The sequence below is a fragment of the Diadema setosum genome, chromosome 5, assembly GCF_964275005.1.
Source record: "Diadema setosum chromosome 5, eeDiaSeto1, whole genome shotgun sequence".
Taxonomy (NCBI): Eukaryota; Metazoa; Echinodermata; class Echinoidea; order Diadematoida; family Diadematidae; genus Diadema; species Diadema setosum.
This window is the reverse complement of record NC_092689.1, coordinates 2,116,013-2,137,831: the sequence shown is the minus strand read 5'-3', so window position 1 is coordinate 2,137,831 and position 21,819 is coordinate 2,116,013. Positions and strand designations below refer to the sequence as shown.

At 39.2% G+C, this 21,819-nt stretch overlaps 1 protein-coding gene across 1 annotated transcript; it reads left to right on the top strand.

The window, feature by feature from the left end:
* The first annotated feature begins 9,949 nt into the window (after positions 1 to 9,949).
* LOC140228991 (uncharacterized) lies at positions 9,950 to 16,591 on the top strand. The gene is made up of 2 exons (XM_072309253.1): positions 9,950 to 10,227; positions 15,946 to 16,591. Exons 1-2 carry the CDS (start codon positions 9,950 to 9,952, stop codon positions 16,589 to 16,591), a joined length of 924 nt encoding a protein of 307 aa, XP_072165354.1.
* The last annotated feature ends 5,228 nt before the right edge of the window (positions 16,592 to 21,819 follow it).

Below are 21,819 nucleotides of genomic sequence, written 5' to 3'. Positions count from 1 at the left end.
TCTTTTCCACACTATCACGCACTGTATTATGATATCTATTACCATAACTACAGCATGCATGATGGCAAAGAAGTCAAGGATCGCCAACTTGTGACTTGGAGCTACGGCAAACACTGCCCTCTCTTGCTGATAGCGCAAGTCATGACAGAAAAAGAAGTCAGTGAGAGAAGAGAGTCCCGTCCGTGTTCATAGTGTTATACCTTATACTCTAATGTCCTGTCACAAGATGGGTTGGTGACCAAACCCCGAACCACCCCCGCCCTCCCAAATCTGTTGACGATCGGCACTACTGATTGATTGCCGATCGTTTTGATGAGCGCCTTGTGAAGGTTTTGTGATCAACACACCGGTAAAGCCTGATTCAAATTAATGAATTCTTGAGTCGAGTTGTTTGTCAATTAGTTGCAATCAAAACAACTCGACGCCAGAATGCATGAATTTGAATAAATACGCGGTACCCTTTGCTATAAAGGATTAAGAACCAGTACTGGCTGAAGCTCGGTTATGTAGTGGATACGTCGCCTGTCTAGTAATCAGGAGATCGTTAGTTCGAGTCATTTTCGTATAACATGCTCATTTCTTTTATTATTTTTATCATGGCTTACACGAAAACACTCAATAATCGGTGTGTATTTACGTCGATGGAGGGCTTTTTGGCAATCAGTTGCCCCTAAAACAACAGCAACAATAGCAAACCAACCTGATGATGAATAGGGAACTGCTCGACGAGAACTTACCAAATGGTCGGTCACTGTTCGGCGACTAAAGACCACTGGCGATTGGTCACAGATTAGTCGCTTAAAAAGGGAGACTTTGTCGCTTATACCGCCATTCCACAGAGAATGGATTTCCCTCAAAAAAAAAAGACCAAACAAACAAACAACAACAACAAACAAATAGATGTAGCCCAAGTGGCTACTAGCACATAAAATCAACAACAGCGCAGTAATGTTTTTCCTAGCTGCCCTGTGACGCAAAAGTACTCAGCCATATAACCCCTTCTTTGAGTTTATGAAATCCTTTGTTTTGCTCCCTGTCAGACTTTCTTTTTTTTTCTCCCTCTCTCTTGTGGTCAATTTCCCCTTTTGCTTTCCCAAGAAAAGAGTGATTGATGACAGTTTACAAGTTTAGCATAGATAACGCTCCCCATAACAGGTCCATAATCTTCAGCACCAAAGCCCCACACCAGATAACTGATAAGACAGTGTGAGGATGCGTTTCGCACCCTAATTTTCATGAGCATGATGATTCTTTGAACCAGGAAGTTCACCCCCTTTGCGAGAATTCTTTTTTTCTTTTCGGTAGTGTTTAGGAGAGTTTGGTCACACCATGGAGGTCCATGGTCACACAGGAGTCCTAGAAGTAAATTGAGAGATATAATGACAATGTGAACACCCCTTCGAACAATGACCCCGGTTCATCATGGAAAGTCGCTACATAAGAGTCACCGCATAGATATTTTGGTTACCTCTTATCTAGGAAAAGATAACTTGAAAACAATCGAGTCTTGTGCACTGATTCCGGTGTCTTAAAGAAGTAGTTAAAGAAATTAGAGACCGTTGGTGAGTAATGCAGACACTGGCACTTTGTCTCCTGCCCCTTGTTTAATATCGTTTTGCAATTAAGCAGAAATTGACAGGAACCACGACAGCAGATTTTGCATAGAAAATAATGGGAGGAGCTAGAGGGACATTTCACCAATGGGATTTTAGTTTCTTGTGGACACCACTCCCCAGGATCAGATTTAACCAATGAAATAGTTGCAGAAAGAGAAAATGTGAATAGTTAATTAAGTATAAAAGACCATGTTTGAGCTGAGAGGAGAGAGTGACAAACAAGAGAGGAGAGTGGGAAACAAAATTTGATCGAGCTCCTACAATGTAGAGAGGCAATTAAAAGCTGCATAGTATTTTTGGAACTTTGAGAGTTGTTTGGAGCTTGAGGAGACAGGAGCAGACTTTTGGTTGGAGACCACCGAGATAGAGTTTGGAAACCCCCTTCCTTCACACATCATGTCCTCTCCAAACTAATAATTAACCTGCACTGACACTGAGTACCTCGCTGACATAGAGCTGTGAGCGTGATCACGATGGTTTTGATCGGACTGTCTACATGATTTCGGCTCGCCCAAAGTCAGAGTGTAATGAACTCGAGCGACAACTGGTTGATTGACGCCATGGTCATGATGTTCGGAGCGTTTCATCCGACTGAGGCAAAGTTAAGTGATGCTGGACTCCCCACGCCTCTGGTGACGAACCGGTCGACGAGTTTGTGGTAAAGGCAGATCGCCCACTGGACACCCCAGCTCATCGACGATGACGAGATCGATATGCGGAGGAGGTCTTCATGCGTTGACCAAACAGACGTCGAGCTAAGTGGCCACACCCCCACTACTTTCATTTTCCCAACTAACCAAACCCCTTCCCCGCCCGTAGAGTAAAATGGTCGTAAAGGGTCTCCTGTTAATGAGTATAGAGAGATGAGAGCGAGAGAAAGGTCCAGTTACATTATGTATTACTGATTAGTGTTGCAAGGGTGACAAAATGTCGGTCCATTCATATTTGCAGAAAATGTGTCATGTGTTGCAAAAAGAAATTGTTTGTGAGCCATTCATTATTTCAGGCCTACGGGTAGGCCGGTGAATAAACAATACGCTGTTAGAAGCATTAGAGTTAACTATATAAATAATTGTAGGCCCTACCCATGTTTATATTTTGTCCTGGCCGTTGTGGAGAAATACTAGGTCCCTTCAAAACTTTAGTATTGTAAATTTGATGGTGATTGGTGTCTATGTGATTACCTAACCCCCGACCAGTACAGAGAGAAGCTAACAGACCAGACCAACATTTACCCGCCTCTGTGCAACATTGGTCGCCCCTTGAGACAATTTGGGGTTTGGGGTTAGATAATAGTTATTATTCAGGTATCGCCTAGTTCGTCTTTGGGAACGTATTTCTGGTTGTCATCTGAGACATTTCATGTGATTTCTCATAGAACCCACACTATAGAGGCATATAAAAATAATCGAGTATCTACAGCTGCACGATTGTGCTTTCATAGATGAAATTGTTCTTCATTCACTAGCTCTGATCCTTTCATTTCCTGTGTCATAGACATATGAAAAGACTGTATTATGAAACTGTTTCAGAGACATAATACTATGAAACATCAACAGAGTATTTACATTTTCTGGGTATGGATCGTTTTGTTTGACCAGGAAAAGATGAATCAATTATCATGAACATGATGAACTGCAGTCACATGGCAGTAGATACCTATCAGACTGACGACCATAAATCTTCTTGGTACAGCAAACATCGGAGACCAGTCCCAAAAAGGCCGGCAACCAATCCGTGACCAATCAGGGAGCAGTTGCCTAGCCTTTCTTGACCTATTCAAAACAGCAACAAAAAACATTTTGCCTGGCAATTATGGTTGATTGGTCCCTGAAAGCTGATAACCAGTGATTTCAGACATTGTACACAAAAGGTCGACGATTGGTCTAATGCACGTACGTATGACTGGAGCCTGTCACTAGCAAACAAGTGCTAGTTCAGCATGCTAAAAAACAATGAAAAGACAAATATGTTTCACTGTGAAGCTCTCTTTGTATTTTCTTTGAATTATTCTACTACTGTGGCATTATGAACTATTGTGGCAAACTTACTGTATTCGAAGATGGCACGGTGATTTCACCGTAAGCCTTAAAGAGATATAATACCGTATAAACATAATATTTGAATGGAAGGTTCAAATCACTTATGTAAGTCCAACAAAGATTTTGCATTTGTTGAATGTTTACTTGGTCGTAAGTTCCCCTTCATTCAAAGCGCTGTATAAACATCTCACCTCTTCTGATATACAACGTACTTTGTGAAGGCATTCTACCTGATCTTAATTTAATATCAAACCAGGTATTCTATTTTTGGGTGTGTTTGCAGTCAGATAGGCTGATCGTCTCCCATAGGGACATGTTTGCATTTCTTAGCACTCAAAGAGCACTTTAGATATTTCGTTGTGTGTGTTTCCCGATTTGGCATACTTAAGCCCCAAAATAGGGTACTTGAGACACAAAAATATCTAAGATGTAAAATGTACGTTCGTGTGATCGAATGATTACAATGATAGGCCTCTTATGTAGGACGCAGGGCCATCTTTCGGTGCTCATGGAGCTTCTGAAAAAGAAAACATTGTACATTCACGTCAACTTTGATTTCTATGTTATATTTTCATATTTCGCAATGAAACATTCATTCATTAAGCAAGCCAGCTCCGATGTGCGATGAATATTAATAACTTACAATATGATGGCAAATTTATCAAATTTAAATTTAATAAAAAGGCAAAAGAAATATGATGGGACTTGGTAAATTTTGCCCTTGACTCTTAGAAGGTCAAATCGATAACACAGAATAACACAAAATTGATAACACAAAATATCCAAATCGTGAGGACTATAGAAGGACAAAATGATGACGGTCAATATAGAACACACTCAAGCAAAGATTAAAGGAGATACATGTATTAAAGTAAACAGATCGATGATAATTCTAACTGGAAATTTTTGATAATCATATGGATATTCACATTCCTAAAAGAAAGGATAAACGGGGGAATTATAAAACAACTCCAAAGCTTCCATGGATTTCCAAGTCCATTTTACGTTTCATAAATAGGAAAAATAAGCTGTTTTATGTATTTAGAATGAAAAAAACTGAACAAGCACGAATCAAATATACTTTGTATAAGAATACTCTCACTAAGATAATACGTATTGAAAAGAAAAAATATTATCATAAACAATTAGAGAGATATAGGTGTGATATGAAAAGTACATGGAACGTATTGAAACAAGCAATGAATATTTCAAATGAAAAGTTAAGTATTCCGAAAATGAGATTTAATGATGAAATTATTGATAATCCTGTTGATATAGCAAATGTTTTAAACACATATTTTACAACAATCGGAGAAAACCTTGCTCAAGAAATTCCCGATACTAATAAACATTTCTCTGATTTTTTAAATCGATATAATATGAATTCAATATTTTTTACCCCTACCACGAGGTACGAGATTACTGATATTGTATCTGGTTTGAAAAACAAAAAAAGTTCCGGTTATGATGACATAAGCAATATGATTTTGAAAAGTGTTATATCTTCTGTTGCGGATCCTTTGGCACATATTTTTAATTTGTCAATGTTAACGGGTGTGTTTCCGGAGCAAATGAAAATAGCTAAAGTTATTCCCATATATAAGAATGGAGATAAGTTAGGTGTTAGTAATTACAGACCTATTTCTTGATTATCTTGTTTGCCCAAGATTTTAGAGAAAATTATATATAAAAGAACGATGAATTTTCTAAAGATGTGTGATATTTTTACAAATTCGCAGTTTGGATTCCGAGAAAAGCATAGCACCTGTCACGCTCTGCTTAATTTTGTTGACAAAGTAGCACATGCATTAGACAATCGCTCACATTTGATTGGTATCTTCCTGGGGCCCGTTGCATAAAAGTTACAATTATGGTAACTTTGCCATCCAATGATAACTGCCATGGCAACAATACTCAACAGCCAATCAAAATCAAGAATTCCATGAAAGTTACAATTGGATGGCAAAGTTACCATAATAGTAACTTTTATGCAACGGGCCTCTGGACTTCTCCAAGGCCTTCGACACTATAAACCATGATATCTTACTCTACAAGTTGTCTCATTATGGTACACGTGGGAAGGCCTTGGAGTGGTTCAGGAGTTATCTAACTGATCGCAAACAATATGTATTTTTGAACAATCATAATTCTGATATGAGAGAACTGAAGTGTGGGGTGCCACAAGGTAGTTTATTGGGCCCACTATTGTTTATTGTTTACATTAATGGTTTTTGTGCTTCGTCAGATGTGTTATCGTTCATACTTTTTGCCGACGATTCAAATGTTTTTTATTCACATGAAGACCCAAATATTCTTGTGCAGACAGTTAATTCCGAATTAGAAAATTTATGTGAGTGGATAAAAGCAAATAAGTTGTCTTTGAATATCCAAAAAACAAAATATATGCTTTTTAGTAACACTTTAGATAATTTAAATATGGACATTTGCTTTGGTGACGCTGTCTTAGAAAGTGTTTCCCATATAAAGTTTCTCGGTGTTATAGTTGATAACAAACTTTCTTGGAAATTTCATATTGATAATGTCTGCAAGAAAATTTCACGTAACATAGGTGTTATTAATAGATTAAAACTGTCTATTCCTCAGCATTCGTTGTTAACATTGTATTCATCTTTGATATTGCCTTATTCAAATTATGGAATTTTGGTATGGGGAAACACGCATCAATTATTATTGGATAGGATTCTACTGCTACAAAAGAAGGCTCTTCGCATTATTTGTAATACTGTTCCATATTCACATACAGATCCTTTGTTTTTTGATAACAAGATTCTGAAAATTAAAGATTTGTTTTTATTACAATTAGGGCAGTTTATGTATACTTATACTAATAATTGCCTCCCGTTTGTATTTAACTCCATGTTTATGCGTAATCGGACATACCATAGATACCCAACTAGACAGTCAAATGAATTTCATTTACCTCTGTTAAGAACCTTGCTAGCTCAACAGACTTTTATTTATGTAGGTCCAAGATTCTGGAACTCCCTTCCTATGGATATAAAAAATGCACCTTCATTGAATTCTTTTAAAAAGAGATTGAAAATGTTTCTTTTGAAGTCTTATAATGTAACTGAATGTATTTAATTTTGTAATATTTTTGTGAGCACGATATCATCTTCTCTTCTTCACTGTAAGGCTGCGTTCTCTCAAGGCATCAATTATTTTTACTACCTGGTAGTATTCTATACGTGCTCTCGTCCTTTCGTCCTCACAGTTGAATCTCTTCCGCTGGAAAGCTGCTCGACAATGTGCCCCCTTTTTCACACTTTTGCTTTCTTTTTTTTTCTCTATTCCCCACTTCCCCAGTTTCCCGCACTCTTTGTAGTTGTAAGTTTTCACCCCATTTTCCCCCTTTCCCTCAGAGGTATCCACATGTTACAAGCTTAGTCTTTTGAGTGGGTACCTCCACTTTTTTTTTTCTCAGGGTGTATATAGAGTGTATGTATCTTTATTGTACTGATCATGTAGACATGAACATGTTGCTAATCCTGTTTGGTTATATACATTTTCAACGATTCGCATGTCAAATTCATAATAATGTTTCTTGTACATTCTGTTGAAGGAAGAAAGTGAAAAAAATAAAGTTTGAATATTATCGTAACTTATTCTGATTTCATTGTCATGATTACAGCACAACGAGTATAAGAACTTTCAAAAGTTCATGACGAGCTATATAGTTCTCGTAATGGGATGTGATTGTTTTTCCTGATTTCATAAAGCATTACGTAATGGTGCTATAAACAGTGATGGTGTATTGATGATAGAGACCCAGACATAATGTTCACAATGTTAAAGATCATAGATCGTTTCCTCTAGATTTATTGTACAAGAGTTAATAAGTAGGGTGTGTGATGGGTTCTACATTAACTCTCAGCTTGTAGAGTTCATTCTTTGAACTTTGCACGACGCGTGTCTTGCACGTATTCATAATACAATTCTGTACCGTGTACCAGTGTTGCAAAATTGTAAAATTTCAAGTTGTTCTAGGCCTAGATGTCCGTGATAACGTGACAATCTGTACATTCAAAGTGCTGACAAATATTTTGAAAACAGTACAAAGTTATCTATGTTTTAGCGTATCTATCTTTTTTTAATTTTTTATTAACGAACCTTTGAAAAAAACACCTTATTTCATGTTCGGATTAACAAATGTTCGGAATAACAATCTCTGAACCTTTAAAAACATAGTTTATAAGAATACGGTGTCAATTTGAACAACGTCATTTATGCTGACAAGTAATGACAGGAGAATTAACTCCTGATGATTTTTAGACTACAACATTTGAAGATTGAACATTTGAACATTTGAACTATATTGATTATACTGGGTACAGAGTTTCAGAAATTATAGTGACTGCATGGGATGAGGAATGCGATTTCTTTTTTTCAAAATTTTTAACAAATCACAATGAACAAGGATGATGGCAATGCATGGAGACCTCACCATAAGTAATGAATGCATGAAGGGGAGCTCATGGAAGCAGAGCAAAAGGTGAAATCATGTATAAATTCTACCCAGGGGAACTTGTTGAGCACGCGTTCATAATGGTGAGTTGGTGTCAGGAAAGGAATATATTTGCTCGAGTCTTTATATATATATCCATTGATTTTGTATAAAAGTTCGTTAGGTCGATGACGTCTCTGTTAGTTAGGATATACCCCAGACAATATAAATAAAAGAAAATCAGTTAATTGGATTCAGTTATGCCGTATTACATCACTGTGTTAGGTTCAGGCGAGCTCATCCAGCTGTGAAGTTAGGTTAATGATATTCAGGAATATGATTAGGTGCTAGGGAAGTCTTAATGTAGTAAGTAGAGATAGTTTGCTTTGTGAGGATAGTTTTAATGCATACTTCTGTCTGAGCCCTATGTGAATTGATTTTAGCTGTTTGTGTGTAAGTACAGACGATTAGGAAATATTAGCAGAGAAAAATTTTGGTTAGCACGTAAGACACACATCGGTACGGGGCTTGAACTATACGTTGGCGAGCAGGACTGTCATGCTGAGGCGACTACCGACACGAGCCGAGGGACGAACGTCGCTATAGAGCCACACCTGCTGAGCCACACCTACCGAGCCACAACCCGCTGACGACCTGCGGTCTACCGGGCCCGACGCTGGCGCAGTACCGACTACCAAAAGGGGGGGGGGGGGACATGAACCCGGTACCCAGAGCAGTATAGCCCAAAAGTTACGTGGGCATTTATACTTTGTTTTGTGTTTGATATTATGATATCAAATCTTCGACTTTGTAAACAAACCCAAAACTTGACTGTTATTATTAAAAACATTGATTTAACTGTACTTGATTTGTTTCGACTTGAATGATTACGTGTCAAAGTAGCAGAGTAAATCAAAAAAAAAAAAAAAAGTTGCTTATGTGACAGTTGGTTCAGTCGGTAGCGCGTCTGCCCCACGATCGTACGGACCCGGGTTCGAACTCGAGTCTGGACTGAGCAATGTTATGTGTGATCATACCGTCCCCTATAGCAAGAGGCAAAAATACTCTGTCCCTCGAATGGGACATAAAATGGAGGTCCCGTGTGTGAGAGAGTCACAGCTCATGCACGTAAAAGATCCCACTTCATTCATTCATCGCAAAGAGCAGGGTGTTTAACCTGGTGAAGTGGTCAAGCCTCACATCCAACTGGACCCCATGGAAGACCAGCTCAGCGTAGGGATATCCAGCCATCTTCTCAGATGGAAATGAAGAAACAAACAAACAAACAAACCATCAGTATAGCCTTTACACCTTCCAAACGAGTACATACAACCAAAATATCGAAGTTAACGTTTACCACGACAATCTAAGAGATAAAGCTCGTTACCAGTAAATCTACAAATAAAAACAGCTCAGTGTATCAGTACCATACCGAGTCATGCAACTTTATTACTATCGGGAGAAGAATGAACATTGGTTGAATCAGGTGAGGTATTCACCTCCCTTATTGAATATGCATATTGTGAAATACGAAGTAATGCAAATCCACAGCGGGCGCACTCGATCGTGATACGAAATATGTTTCTCATGGTAACATACTCCACGATAAAGGTATATAAGCGGCACTGTGCACCTTTTCCCGTCTAATAAAGGAATTTCACCCCGTAACTCTGCTATATGATCATCTGGGCTGAGAGAGACAGGGAGTAAACACGCGTGAGGAGAAGATTAAGAGGCGGAATCAAACTCGTATTGAAGTATCCACTGAGCACATTTTCTCCTCATTTCACTTATTTGAACCATTTCTGCCAAAGAGAGACTGTCCGATGTCTTCCGCTGAAAAACCAAACGGAGGATCAAGAGTGATCCTGTGGTGTGTCCCACGAACTATCTCATCTGCTTTAACAAAATGCCTCAGCGCTGTGCAAGATTTGGAGGTCCATTTCGAACCATACCAATATTGTTTCGCTGCGGCAGCCGCACATAAGGCCTCTTATGGTGAAGATATCCCGATGACGTACGAGGGAAACGAAGAGGCGCTGGCTAAAGCAGCCCAGTTTGTCAGTACTGCGGCAGGGTCGAGAGTGGAACCGAAACGCCTTGCGTGAGTTCTGTCAATTTTGCTGTCGGAATTTACGACGGTTTCATCTCTCTTGCTTCTTTCAGTATTTCAATAGGACTTGATTAAAATATACTGGTTTATTTACTGAGTGTGCCTTTTAGACACTTTTTAAAGTAAAGTTTTCATACACATTGCTGAAAACGAAGAAAATCGGCGCAAAATGTCATTTTAGTTTAGTTGTCGAAAGGATACTGGATTTGCAAATTGAAGGGCGTTTCAAAAATCGCGGAAAGTATGAAGTTTCGCTTTCCCGGGGGTAGGCCTGAAAAATGTTGGTCGTTGTCTTTTGGTGAACAATTCACATTTTTCCTCTCTTTTCACCACAAGAAGTCTCTGATCAATTCTTATACAACAGAAATTCAGAAAATTTAAGAGAAAAATAGAATAGACTAAAATAAACAAGAAAAATAGAGCTTTTGTGGACTTATTTTCCGTGTATTGTTTTTCTCCCTTTGTCACGCACGAGGTACACGAAAACTAACTTTTTAAAAAACATTCAAAATCATTCACCAAGCAGTAGCATTGACGTATTAAGGAATAATATTAGAATAATGAATGTGTCAAATTTAAAGATAATTAAAGGACAAGTTCATCTTCATTAACGTAAGGATTGAGAGAATGCAGCAATATTAGTAGAACACATCAGTGAAAGTTTGAGGAAAATTGGTCAATCGATGCAAAAGTTATGAATTTTAAAACTTTTGTGTTGGAACCGCTGGATGAGGAGACTACTAAGGCTCGTGACGTCATATGAGTACAAGAGTATAAAGAAAATGTAAAGAAAATTCAACATATTTTCATTTTTTTCGCATAATAAAAGAGCACTTGACTTGCCTCTTTCTAAAGGCAATGGGAATAATATTACCCATAACATATGTCAGTAACGAGTCAAGGGAATGTGTACTTCTTTCAAAAGATGAAATTTTGTGAAATTCTCTTATTATTTTCCTTATAATGTTGTACGCATGTGATATCATACACTGCAGTAGTCTTCTCATCCAGCGGTGACTGCACAAAAAACTTCAAAAATTCATAACTTTTGAACAGATTGTCCGATTTTCCTCAAACTTTCAATGATGTGTTCTATTAATATTGCTACATTCTCTCAATCTTTATGTTAATGAAGGTGAACTTGTCCTTTAATTACTTGTCAACAGTATTTGTTGCGTGTGCGTGTGCGTAGATCCTATAAGAAGACAGAAATGACAGTAAACGTCAAGACCCTATAAATTGCATTGAGAGTGATCTGGGAGAAGTGAACTAAACTGTCTGCCCCTGATAATTCATAATAATATATCTTAATATTAAGAAATTCATTTTTTATTTACCTGTTTGACCCACCCATTGTCTGAATACTGGCCAAGCAATACAAATACATTCAAGGCACAATTACGCTCACCCGGGCTTCTAAGTTTGTTTGTTTGTTTGTTTGTTTGTTTGTTTGTTTGTTTGTTTTTTTGTGTGTGTGTTTTATTTTGCACATTCCTGATATCATTTCATGTTTGATAAAAATGCTTTAAATCCAAAATGTCTGAGGATTCATTCATATTCATAAAGTTTAAAGCTTTAAATCAATATATACTTTATTATCCCTAACAAAAAAGTCCTGTGGTACTCCCTGTGGTACTTGTCGGTACCACACAATGTACCACACACTTGTAATGTTACCACAGGAACTGTGTGGTACTGTACCACAGGCTTGTAGGGTACTCCCTGTAGTACTTGTCAGTACCACACAATGTACCACATAAATAAATGTTACCACAGGATCTGTGTGGTACTGTTTTACAGGCTCATGTGGTACTCCCTGTGGTACTGCTTGGTACCACACAATGTACCACACAAATATATGTTAACACAGGAACTGTGTGGTACTGTGTCACAGGCTCGTGTGGTACTCTGGGATGTACCACAGGGCAGTACCACAGGACATTACCACAGGAAAGTACCTCAGGACAGTACCACAAGACAGTATACATACAAATTGTCCTGTGGTATTTTGGGACGTATACCACACGACAGTACCACAGGACAGTACCACATGAATTGTCCTGTGGTATTTTGGGACGTACCACAGGAGAGTACAACAGGAAAGTACCACAGGATAGTACCACAGGACAGTACCACACGACTTGTTCTGTGGTATTTTAGGACGTACCACAGGACAGTACCACAGGGCAGTTCCACAGGACAGTTACACAGGAAAGTATCACAGGATAGTACCACAGGACAGTACCACAGGAATTGTCCTGTGGTATTTTGGGACGTACCACAGGACAGTACCACAGGACAGTACCACAGGACAGTACCACAGGATAGTACCACAGGACAGTACCTCACGACTTGTCCTGTGGTATTTTGGGACGTACCACAGGACAGTACCACAGGGCAGTACCACAGGACAGTACCACAGAGCAGTACCACAGGACAGTACCACAGAAAAGTACCACAGGACAGTACCACAGAGCAGTACCACAGGACAGTACCACAGAAAAGTACCACAGGACAGTACCACACGACTTGTCCTGTGGTATTTTGGGACGTACCACAGGACAGTACCACAGGGTAGTACCACAGGAAAGTACCACAGGATAGTACCACAGGACAATACCACACGACTTGTCCTGTGGTATTTTGGGACATACCACAGGACAGTACCACAGGAATTGTCCTGTGGTATTTTGGGACGTACCACAGGACAGTACCACAGGATATTACCACAGGACAGTACCTCACGACTTGTCCTGTGGTATTTTGGGACGTACCACAGGACAGTACCACATGAATTGTCCTGTGGTATTTTGGGACGTACCACAGGACAGTACCACAGGGCAGTACCACAGGACAGTACCACAGAGCAGTACCACAGGACAGTACCACAGAAAAGTACCACAGGACAGTACCACACGACTTGTCCTGTGGTATTTTGGGACGTACCACAGGACAGTACCACAGGGTAGTACCACAGGAAAGTACCACAGGATAGTACCACAGGACAATACCACACGACTTGTCCTGTGGTATTTTGGGACATACCACAGGACAGTACCACAGGAATTGTCCTGTGGTATTTTGGGACGTACCACAGGACAGTACCACAGGATATTACCACAGGACAGTACCTCACGACTTGTCCTGTGGTATTTTGGGACGTACCACAGGACAGTACCACATGAATTGTCCTGTGGTATTTTGGGACGTACCACAGGAGAGTACAACAGGAAAGTACCACAGGATAGTACCACAGGACAGTACCACACGACTTGTTCTGTGGTATTTTAGGACGTACCACAGGACAGTACCACAGGGCAGTTCCACAGGACAGTTACACAGGAAAGTATCACAAGGTAGTACCACAGGACAGTACCACAGGAATTGTCCTGTGGTATTTTGGGACGTACCACAGGACAGTACCACAGGACAGTACCACAGAGCAGTACCACAGGACAGTACCACAGAAAAGTACCACAGGATAGTACCACAGGACAGTACCACAGGATAGTACCACAGGACAGTACCTCACGACTTGTCCTGTGGTATTTTGGGACGTACCACAGGGCAGTACCACAGGACAGTACCACAGAGCAGTACCACAGGACAGTACCACAGAAAAGTACCACAGGATAGTACCACAGGACAGTACCACACGACTTGTCCTGTGGTATTTTGGGACGTACCACAGGACAGTACCACAGGGTAGTACCACAGGAAAGTACCACAGGATAGTACCACAGGACAATACCACACGACTTGTCCTGTGGTATTTTGGGACATACCACAGGACAGTACCACAGGAATTGTCCTGTGGTATTTTGGGACGTACCACAGGACAGTACCACAGGATATTACCACAGGACAGTACCTCACGACTTGTCCTGTGGTATTTTGGGACGTACCACAGGACAGTACCACAGGGCAGTACCACAGGACAATACCACAGGGCAGTACCACAGGAAAGTACCACAGCATAGTACCACAGGACAGTACCACACGACTTGTCCTGTGGTATTTTGGGACGTACCACAGGGCAGTACCACAGGACAGTACCACAGGATAGTACCACACGACAGTACCACACGACTTGTCCTGTGGTATTTTGGGACGTACCACAGGACAGTACCACAGGAAAGTACCACAGGATAGTACCCATACCACAGGACAGTACCACATGACTTGTCCTGTGGTACATGTATTTTGGGACGTACCACAGGACAGTACCACACGAATTGTCCTGTGGAATTTTGGGACGTACCACAGGACAGTACGACAGGAATTCCTGTGGTAATTTTCGATGTATACCACAGGAGAGTACCACAGGAACTGTCCAAAATCCCACAGGAAAATCGTAATATGGTGCTATTCCACACAGAAGTACCACACAGCAAATTAAATTCGTAAGTACCACAGAAAAATGATGTAGGATATTCTTTCTTTTTTTTTCTTAACATTTTATACCACAGGACTATCACATCAGGAGAACATCGAACAGCAGTACCACACAGGAGTACCACACAGGAAAATTGCAAGGCAGAATGAAAAAATACAAACAAAAAAGCACATATTAATATTCCTCAATTAATTGATAGATGAGTTATGCTGTGAATTATAACAATTGATTTGCCATTACTTATCCTGTCCTATACTCCTACAGTACAAGCTGTATTACCTATTTAGTGAAAGTGCTGATGTAAAGCATGAGAAATTTCATAAGGATTTCTGTGGTACTCCTGTGGTACTCCTGTGGTACTCCTGTGGTACAAATTTTTACATAGCTCATGAATATTCATAAAAAGCACTCTAGATTTTAGAAAATACATATATGACTTAAAAAGTCAAAGTATTAATGATGGAACTTACTTTGAACTTTAGGAAAGATTGTCTAATTATGCTATGTTATTCCCAATATCATAGATATTGTTATGAAAGTGTAATTTCATATCTTGATAATAAAGCATAATCGAGTTAGTAACCATGCCTTAATGCTTTACGGATAGACGGCCATATATATATGTACTGATACGGTCGACGGCTACCTAGGAATAGAATATGACTATATAGATATATTATAGGACTAGATTGGCACTTGGCCATTAGACTCTCGTTTGAGGTTATATGTTAGGAGTAGGACAGGTTATTAAATAGGGCCATGTTTGTCCTGAAATCTATCACTCACCTATCAGTAATATTCCTTGATATGTGGCTAACATTCTCCCAGATTTTTTTTGATCTATCCTGTGTGGTACTCTCCTGTGGTACCATGGAAATGCTGTGTGGTACTGCCCTGTGGTAATGCTGTGTGGTAATGATCGACCTGTGGTACTGTCCTGTGGTACTGTCCCAAAATACCACAGGACAGTTCCTGTGGTACTGTTCTGTGGTACTAGTCCTGTGGTACTGCCCTGTGGTACGTCCCAAAATACCACAGGAATTCCTGTGGTACTGTCCTGTGGTACTGTTCTGTGGTACCGGTCCTGTGGTACTTTCCTGTGGTACTGCCCTGTGGTACGTCCCAAAATACCACAGGAATTCCTGTGGTACTGTCCTGTGGTATGTCCCAAAATACCACAGGACAATTCCTGTGGTACTGTCCTGTGGTACTTTCCTGTGGTACTGTCCTGTGGTACTGTCCTGTGGTACCGTCCTGTGGTAATTACCACAGGAGTACCACAGGACTTTTTCGTAAGGGATATCATGCCACAGATATGGATCCGTGAAAGAGATGCTTGAGACGGCTACCAGCAGACACGTATTCGTCAAGGATATGGGTGCAGGCATGCTCCCTTGCAACGCTCTCCAGTACATTCCTAAGGGGTACAAGCATACCTTCCTCATCCGCGATCCCATTCGCTCTATCAGCTCGTATCGAAAAGCCATGTACACGCAGTTTCTTCAGCTCGGACTTCTCGAAGGAGAATCTGCTGACGAACAGACGTACAATGTCGAACGCGATGACAAGTTTTTCCCTCCGGGCTATTACATGAAGGAGCTCTACGACGTCTGGAAATACGTCAAACAACACATCGATAACAACCCTATTGTGATCGATGCTGATGATTTCTTGGCCAAGCCAGCGGAAGTCCTGAGCGCGTATTGCGCAGCGGTGGGAATCCCCTACAGCGAGTCACTCCTAAAATGGGATGCTTCCATGGAGTCCCTCAAGACGTGGAAAGCTGCCGGGGACAGCCTCGTATTTGATCTTAGTAATTTCTACGGTAGGGCGATGAAGAGCAGCGAATTTCTTCCTCCCAGCAAGTTTCCTGAACAATTGACTCCTGACGTCATTCGATGTTCTGAGAAGGTCAAGGTATATTTTGAGGAGATGTACGAAAACAGGCTCAGAATTTAAACCTCAAGGTAAATATGAGATAAGGTGGCATGGAACGAGTCCGACTGTAGGATTCAGGTGCATGATTATTGCTTGTCTGCAGTTGCAGCAAGACAGAAAAGTTAATCCGTGTAAAAAATATAACTAGATATAGCATGATATAGCATACTGAACTACACTCATTTGTTGTATACACTCTTATCTTTACCCATTGCTACCTCTGTTTCAAACGATACGACCGCAGGACGTTAGTTCTGTCTTTTTGCTTATTTTACGCCGTGTTTGCAACTACGTCCGTCACTTACGGACAACGAATGCTTTAATTGTCTCTCTTCTTCCCTATCTTTACTCCAGAGCGGTCGAAGGGGGGTCCCACTTCTTCTTTTTTTTTCTGTAAAAATAATTAGGAATGCATAAGGTGTAACCACTCCCTCCCCACTTTTTTTTTTTTTTTTTTACCCCGGGAATGGTAAGCTTTTGGCGATTGCAGTAGGCCAACCAGAGCGATTCTTTTTTCTTCTTCTTTTTGGCGAGCCGATGAAACCTTGAAGTGGGAAAGCGGGTAAGGTCTTTTTTTTTTTTTTTTTTTTTTTGTCAGCTGACTAAACCGGGAAGTGTTAGCTGATGAAACCGGAAGTTGTTCCGCTGAAGGCCCCTTTTTTATGTTGTTGCTTGTTAGCTGATGAAACCCGGAAGCGGCACCAGAAATGTAAACTGCCCCACACTTTTAAAAACGCGGCGCTTACCGTGTACTCTATACATAGCTATTATCTACTATACGTATACTTTTTACATCAAATAAGCAAGTCAGATGCCTGATAATAACACACAACTGATGTATACAAAGCATTAAAGTTTATCTACAATTAACAAATGAAGCGGTTTGAATATCTCAATAAAAACTGTTTTATTGTTGTTTCCTTTTTGTCGATTCTCTTTCCCTGTTCCAAATTGCAGTACAGAATTAATAAACTAGTTCGATATTGTTCATCCCATAGTCCATTTCCATGGCCTATCTTTTCTGCTTCAAAGTCACCCATTTGGCATTCTGTCAATTAGATATCAATATACAAGCCTTACTGAAATAACGTACAAATGTTTCTCGTTATTATTAAGTCAATACTAATGTTTATTTTGTATACAGCACTGAGCGAATTAAATGTAAAATGGAACAATCCACTAATTAAAGAATCGAGAGTTCTAAGAACTGACGCATTGTCCTGTGTGTGTTTTTTTTTCTTTCTCTCTCTTTCAGACTCGTGAAAACCAAGCATAAAAAAAATAGATCCTTGTCTTCTATACCCTTTCCTTGTTTATCTACCATATTTTTTCTACTATGCCTTAGTTCATAATCTCAGTACTTCACCGACATGTGTTATTTTCACAACTTTCACATCTCTCTTCAGGACATTATGACAAATTATGAATAGCAATATGATGTGACAAAATGTTATGTTTCATATTGAATTAGAACTGTAAAAGGTTTCATAATTCATATGGTAAAAAATGTCATTAACCAGGAACTAGCTCCACCCCAACTGACACAAAACCCACAAACCCACCCACCACACACACACTGACAACACTTGCGCACACACACACAAAGCAAAGTTCCGCGACCCCTACAACAGCAATCTTCGAGTATATCGAAACTGATAACATGGCCATTATAGACGTCTTATTTATTGATTAATGATATCTTCCTCTGATTGGCTTCCATGACCTTTCGGAACTGACATGTGAGACCATGTTGTGTGCCACTTGGTCTTTGAAATGTGGTAAATGCATGAGGCGTGTTGTCTTTTCTATATATATATATATATATATATATATATATATATATAATATATATATATATATATATATATATATAATATATATATATATATATATATATATATATATATATGTATATATATGAATATATATATATATATATATATATATATATGTATATATATATATATATATATATATATATATATATATATATATATATACATATATATATATATATGTACATATATATATATATATATATATATATATATATATATATATTGTCATCAAGAAGGACACCTACACGCTAGAATTATCGTTTGGTTGTGTTGTTTGGATGCACTGCTAAACTCGACCTTATCACACACACACACACACACACACACACACACACATATATATATATATACATAATTGGTTTATATAATGTATTATATTATATATTATATATTACATTATATGTATTTATATGAAATCGAGTATCGAGAAAATACATGGCAATGTACACCAACATTTTATGAACACATGTCGTTGCGATATCATTGTAAGGAGAAACAACTTGAGAACAATACAGAAACCCCCAAAATATGTGAAAATACCATTTCTGGTGTGTGTAAGTTTGAGTATTGAGGGTATGAGTACGGATTATGTATAGGCCGATTTGTACTCATTTTATCAGAAATAACCAACCCTCGTACCCCCCTTCCTTTTTTATCGTTCCTTCGCAATTCTGAGTGCACGAAATGGTAAATTGATCACCTGAATTTGAAAATAAACCTTAAACAGGCTCATCACAACTATTACGTCACATTGGATGCCCCAGTATGGAATGCAACGGTCGCATTTGGAAGTGAACTCACATCGGTGATTTTGAATTTTTGGACAGCGCCAGCAATAGATATGCGCTTTGAGCTTTTTTTTTTTTGGTTTTGGACACTTTCAAAATGATGACAACGGCAGTGACACGGTAAACTTGGGACAAATGCCAATCAGGATCAAAAATTATGATATTGTTATGTTAAGTAGTCCAATGCGGACAAAGAAAATTGAATGAAAGCAAAAAAGATGTCAGTGCAGAGGGTGAAGATGTGCTACGTATGATAGATTTTTAAGTTTTAAATCTATTGTTATCCTCTGTATTTTATGATTATGTATATTTACAAGTTCCTTTTCTGACACGTTTGTTAAAAATGTAGATCAGCAATTGCAATCTTACAAGTAAATTATACATCTGTACAGAGAGTGACAATTCAATTCAATTCAATTGCGTATATTTCCATCAAGAAAAAAAAAACATGATACAAAGTGGTACAAGTGACAATTCGACTTTCATCCAGCTCGGGAGGACAGTACTTTGAACATAACACAAAATAATTATAATATGTACGAATGATATTAGAGCGACAAAAAGGAACAATGAACACTTTGCCATTGTAACAAAAAAGAAGAAGTAATCATAACGATAGAAACAAGTGTTCTACCTAAAAGCTTTCAAAATTTTCCTTCGATTTTTTTTTTTTTTTTTTTTTAGTGAATGAAGATATCGGTCTATAATTGTTAACATCGTTCTTCTCCCCTTTCTTATATATACAAAAATAGCTTTGCAATCTTATAATCTGGTACAAGTCTAGTCGTGAGCAGTAGATTAATAATGTGTACTAAGTGATCTGTTATTTGGGGAATTATGTTTTTATTAAATAACTATCAATTCCATCACAACCTGAGCTTTTAAATTCTTTCAAATTATGAACAATCTCAATTATTTCTTCATAATACATATATATCTTACATCTTACATATCCCGTAGTTGAGAAGACCTTTGGTGTGCCACAGAAAACTTCACAGCCAGTGTACTTACTGTACACACGGTATCAACACGGCAGCTACACGGATAGGCCAGGAAGAGCGCGGCGTGTACACGGACAAACACGGCATCTGCACGGATGTAACGTAAGTGAGGGGACTGCACTATACAAGTTCGCTTTTTAGCAGCCCCTCAATTTTCATTTCCATGAAGTTCTTTTAATAACCAATATGTATTATTATGTTCTAAGATATGTAATCATTTGAAGTGTATTACTTGTGTATATTAATTGGAAATGAAAAAAAAAAAACATGCATGTGAACAAGCATGTGTGAAATGAAATGAAATGAATGATCAACACGACAGCTACAAGGCAGCCACACGGACCACCCCGGATTGTTCTGCCAACACGGCAATGCCCGATGACGCCGGATGTTTTGACCTCCAAAAGTTGCTGCGTTGGCCTCCCGGATGTCCCCGGATCTACACGGACATACACAGATGACCAAGGATGTCCAAGGCGTCAACACGGATCTCTCCCCGGATCACTCCGGATCAGATCCGGGGTGATCCGGGATGTCTATGTGACTGGGGCATAAGCTTTGTCAATGCTGTTGTTGACTGTGCAATCCTGGCTATGACCTCTGTCTTTGAACCTTGGTCTGTGACAATTGCCCACAGGTATTTGAAACTTAGCACTTTTTCCAGCTCTTCGCCTCAAACTTTGATGTCCCGATTGATGCCTGTGGTGTTTGTCATGAGTTTGGTTTTGGTGGAACTGATTTCCATTCCATAGGCGCTCGATGTCTTTTCCAGGCGTTCAACCAGGCTCGCTGATTCCTCCTCCTTTCTAGCTAAACCATCGTCAGCAAAACGTAAGTTTGTGACTATTCTGCCTCCAATACTGACGGTTCCCTCATGATCGTGCAGTGCATCTGTCATGATCCTCTCAAGAAAGATGTTAGATTAATGGGAGAGAGTAGACAGGTTTGTCTGACACCAAGTGACGTCCTAAACTCCCATGCTGCCATTGTAGTAGACTAGCTGCACTGATAGCCTAATATAATAATGGGGTCCAAAAATAATAGTTTTGAGATTGACAAAAAGATCCTCAGAGCACATCTTCATCCCTCTGCCTTATTATTCTCTTGCTTTCAGTTTCGATGCTGTTTCTAAATAAAAACAAACAAACAAACAACGATTTAGTTCGATTTTTCTTAGAGAGGACCAGGCACTATTCTCCAGTAAACTGTATTCCTTGGACCGCAGATGGAGTTAAAAGCTATAAGTAGTTAGTCTTGACATCATTTAACCAAATGAATAAGCATCATAATGCATTCAATGAAAAAAGAATAAAAGATAAATGCCAGTCCAGAGTCCTGGTCTCTGTTTGTTTTTGTATTAACCGGTTATGGGCGTAGTATTTGCTGACCTCTTTTCTAGTTCCCTTATAGTCCAGTACATAGCCTATATGCGACGATTACAACGAACGTCGAAAAGTAACCAACCAGCAAGCCCCACTTATTATTCCATATAGTATAGAACCCTACCATCTGCGATATGGTGTCTGTGCCGAAATAAGTTGTGTAAGTGTGTCTGTAGCTCTGGTTTTCAAGTTGCATCAGGAAGAGAAGAGTTCACCGGAGTCAGAGAGGAAGGCGTAAAT

Excerpts from the sequence above, each read along its gene's own strand:
- LOC140228991 (XM_072309253.1), top strand. The coding sequence starts at position 9,950 with ATGTCTTCCGCTGAAAAACCAAACGGAGGATCAAGAGTGATCCTGTGG. Across the intron at positions 10,228-15,945 it reads GTGGAACCGAAACGCCTTGC|ATATGGATCCGTGAAAGAGA; the intron begins GTGAGTTCTGTC and ends ATCATGCCACAG.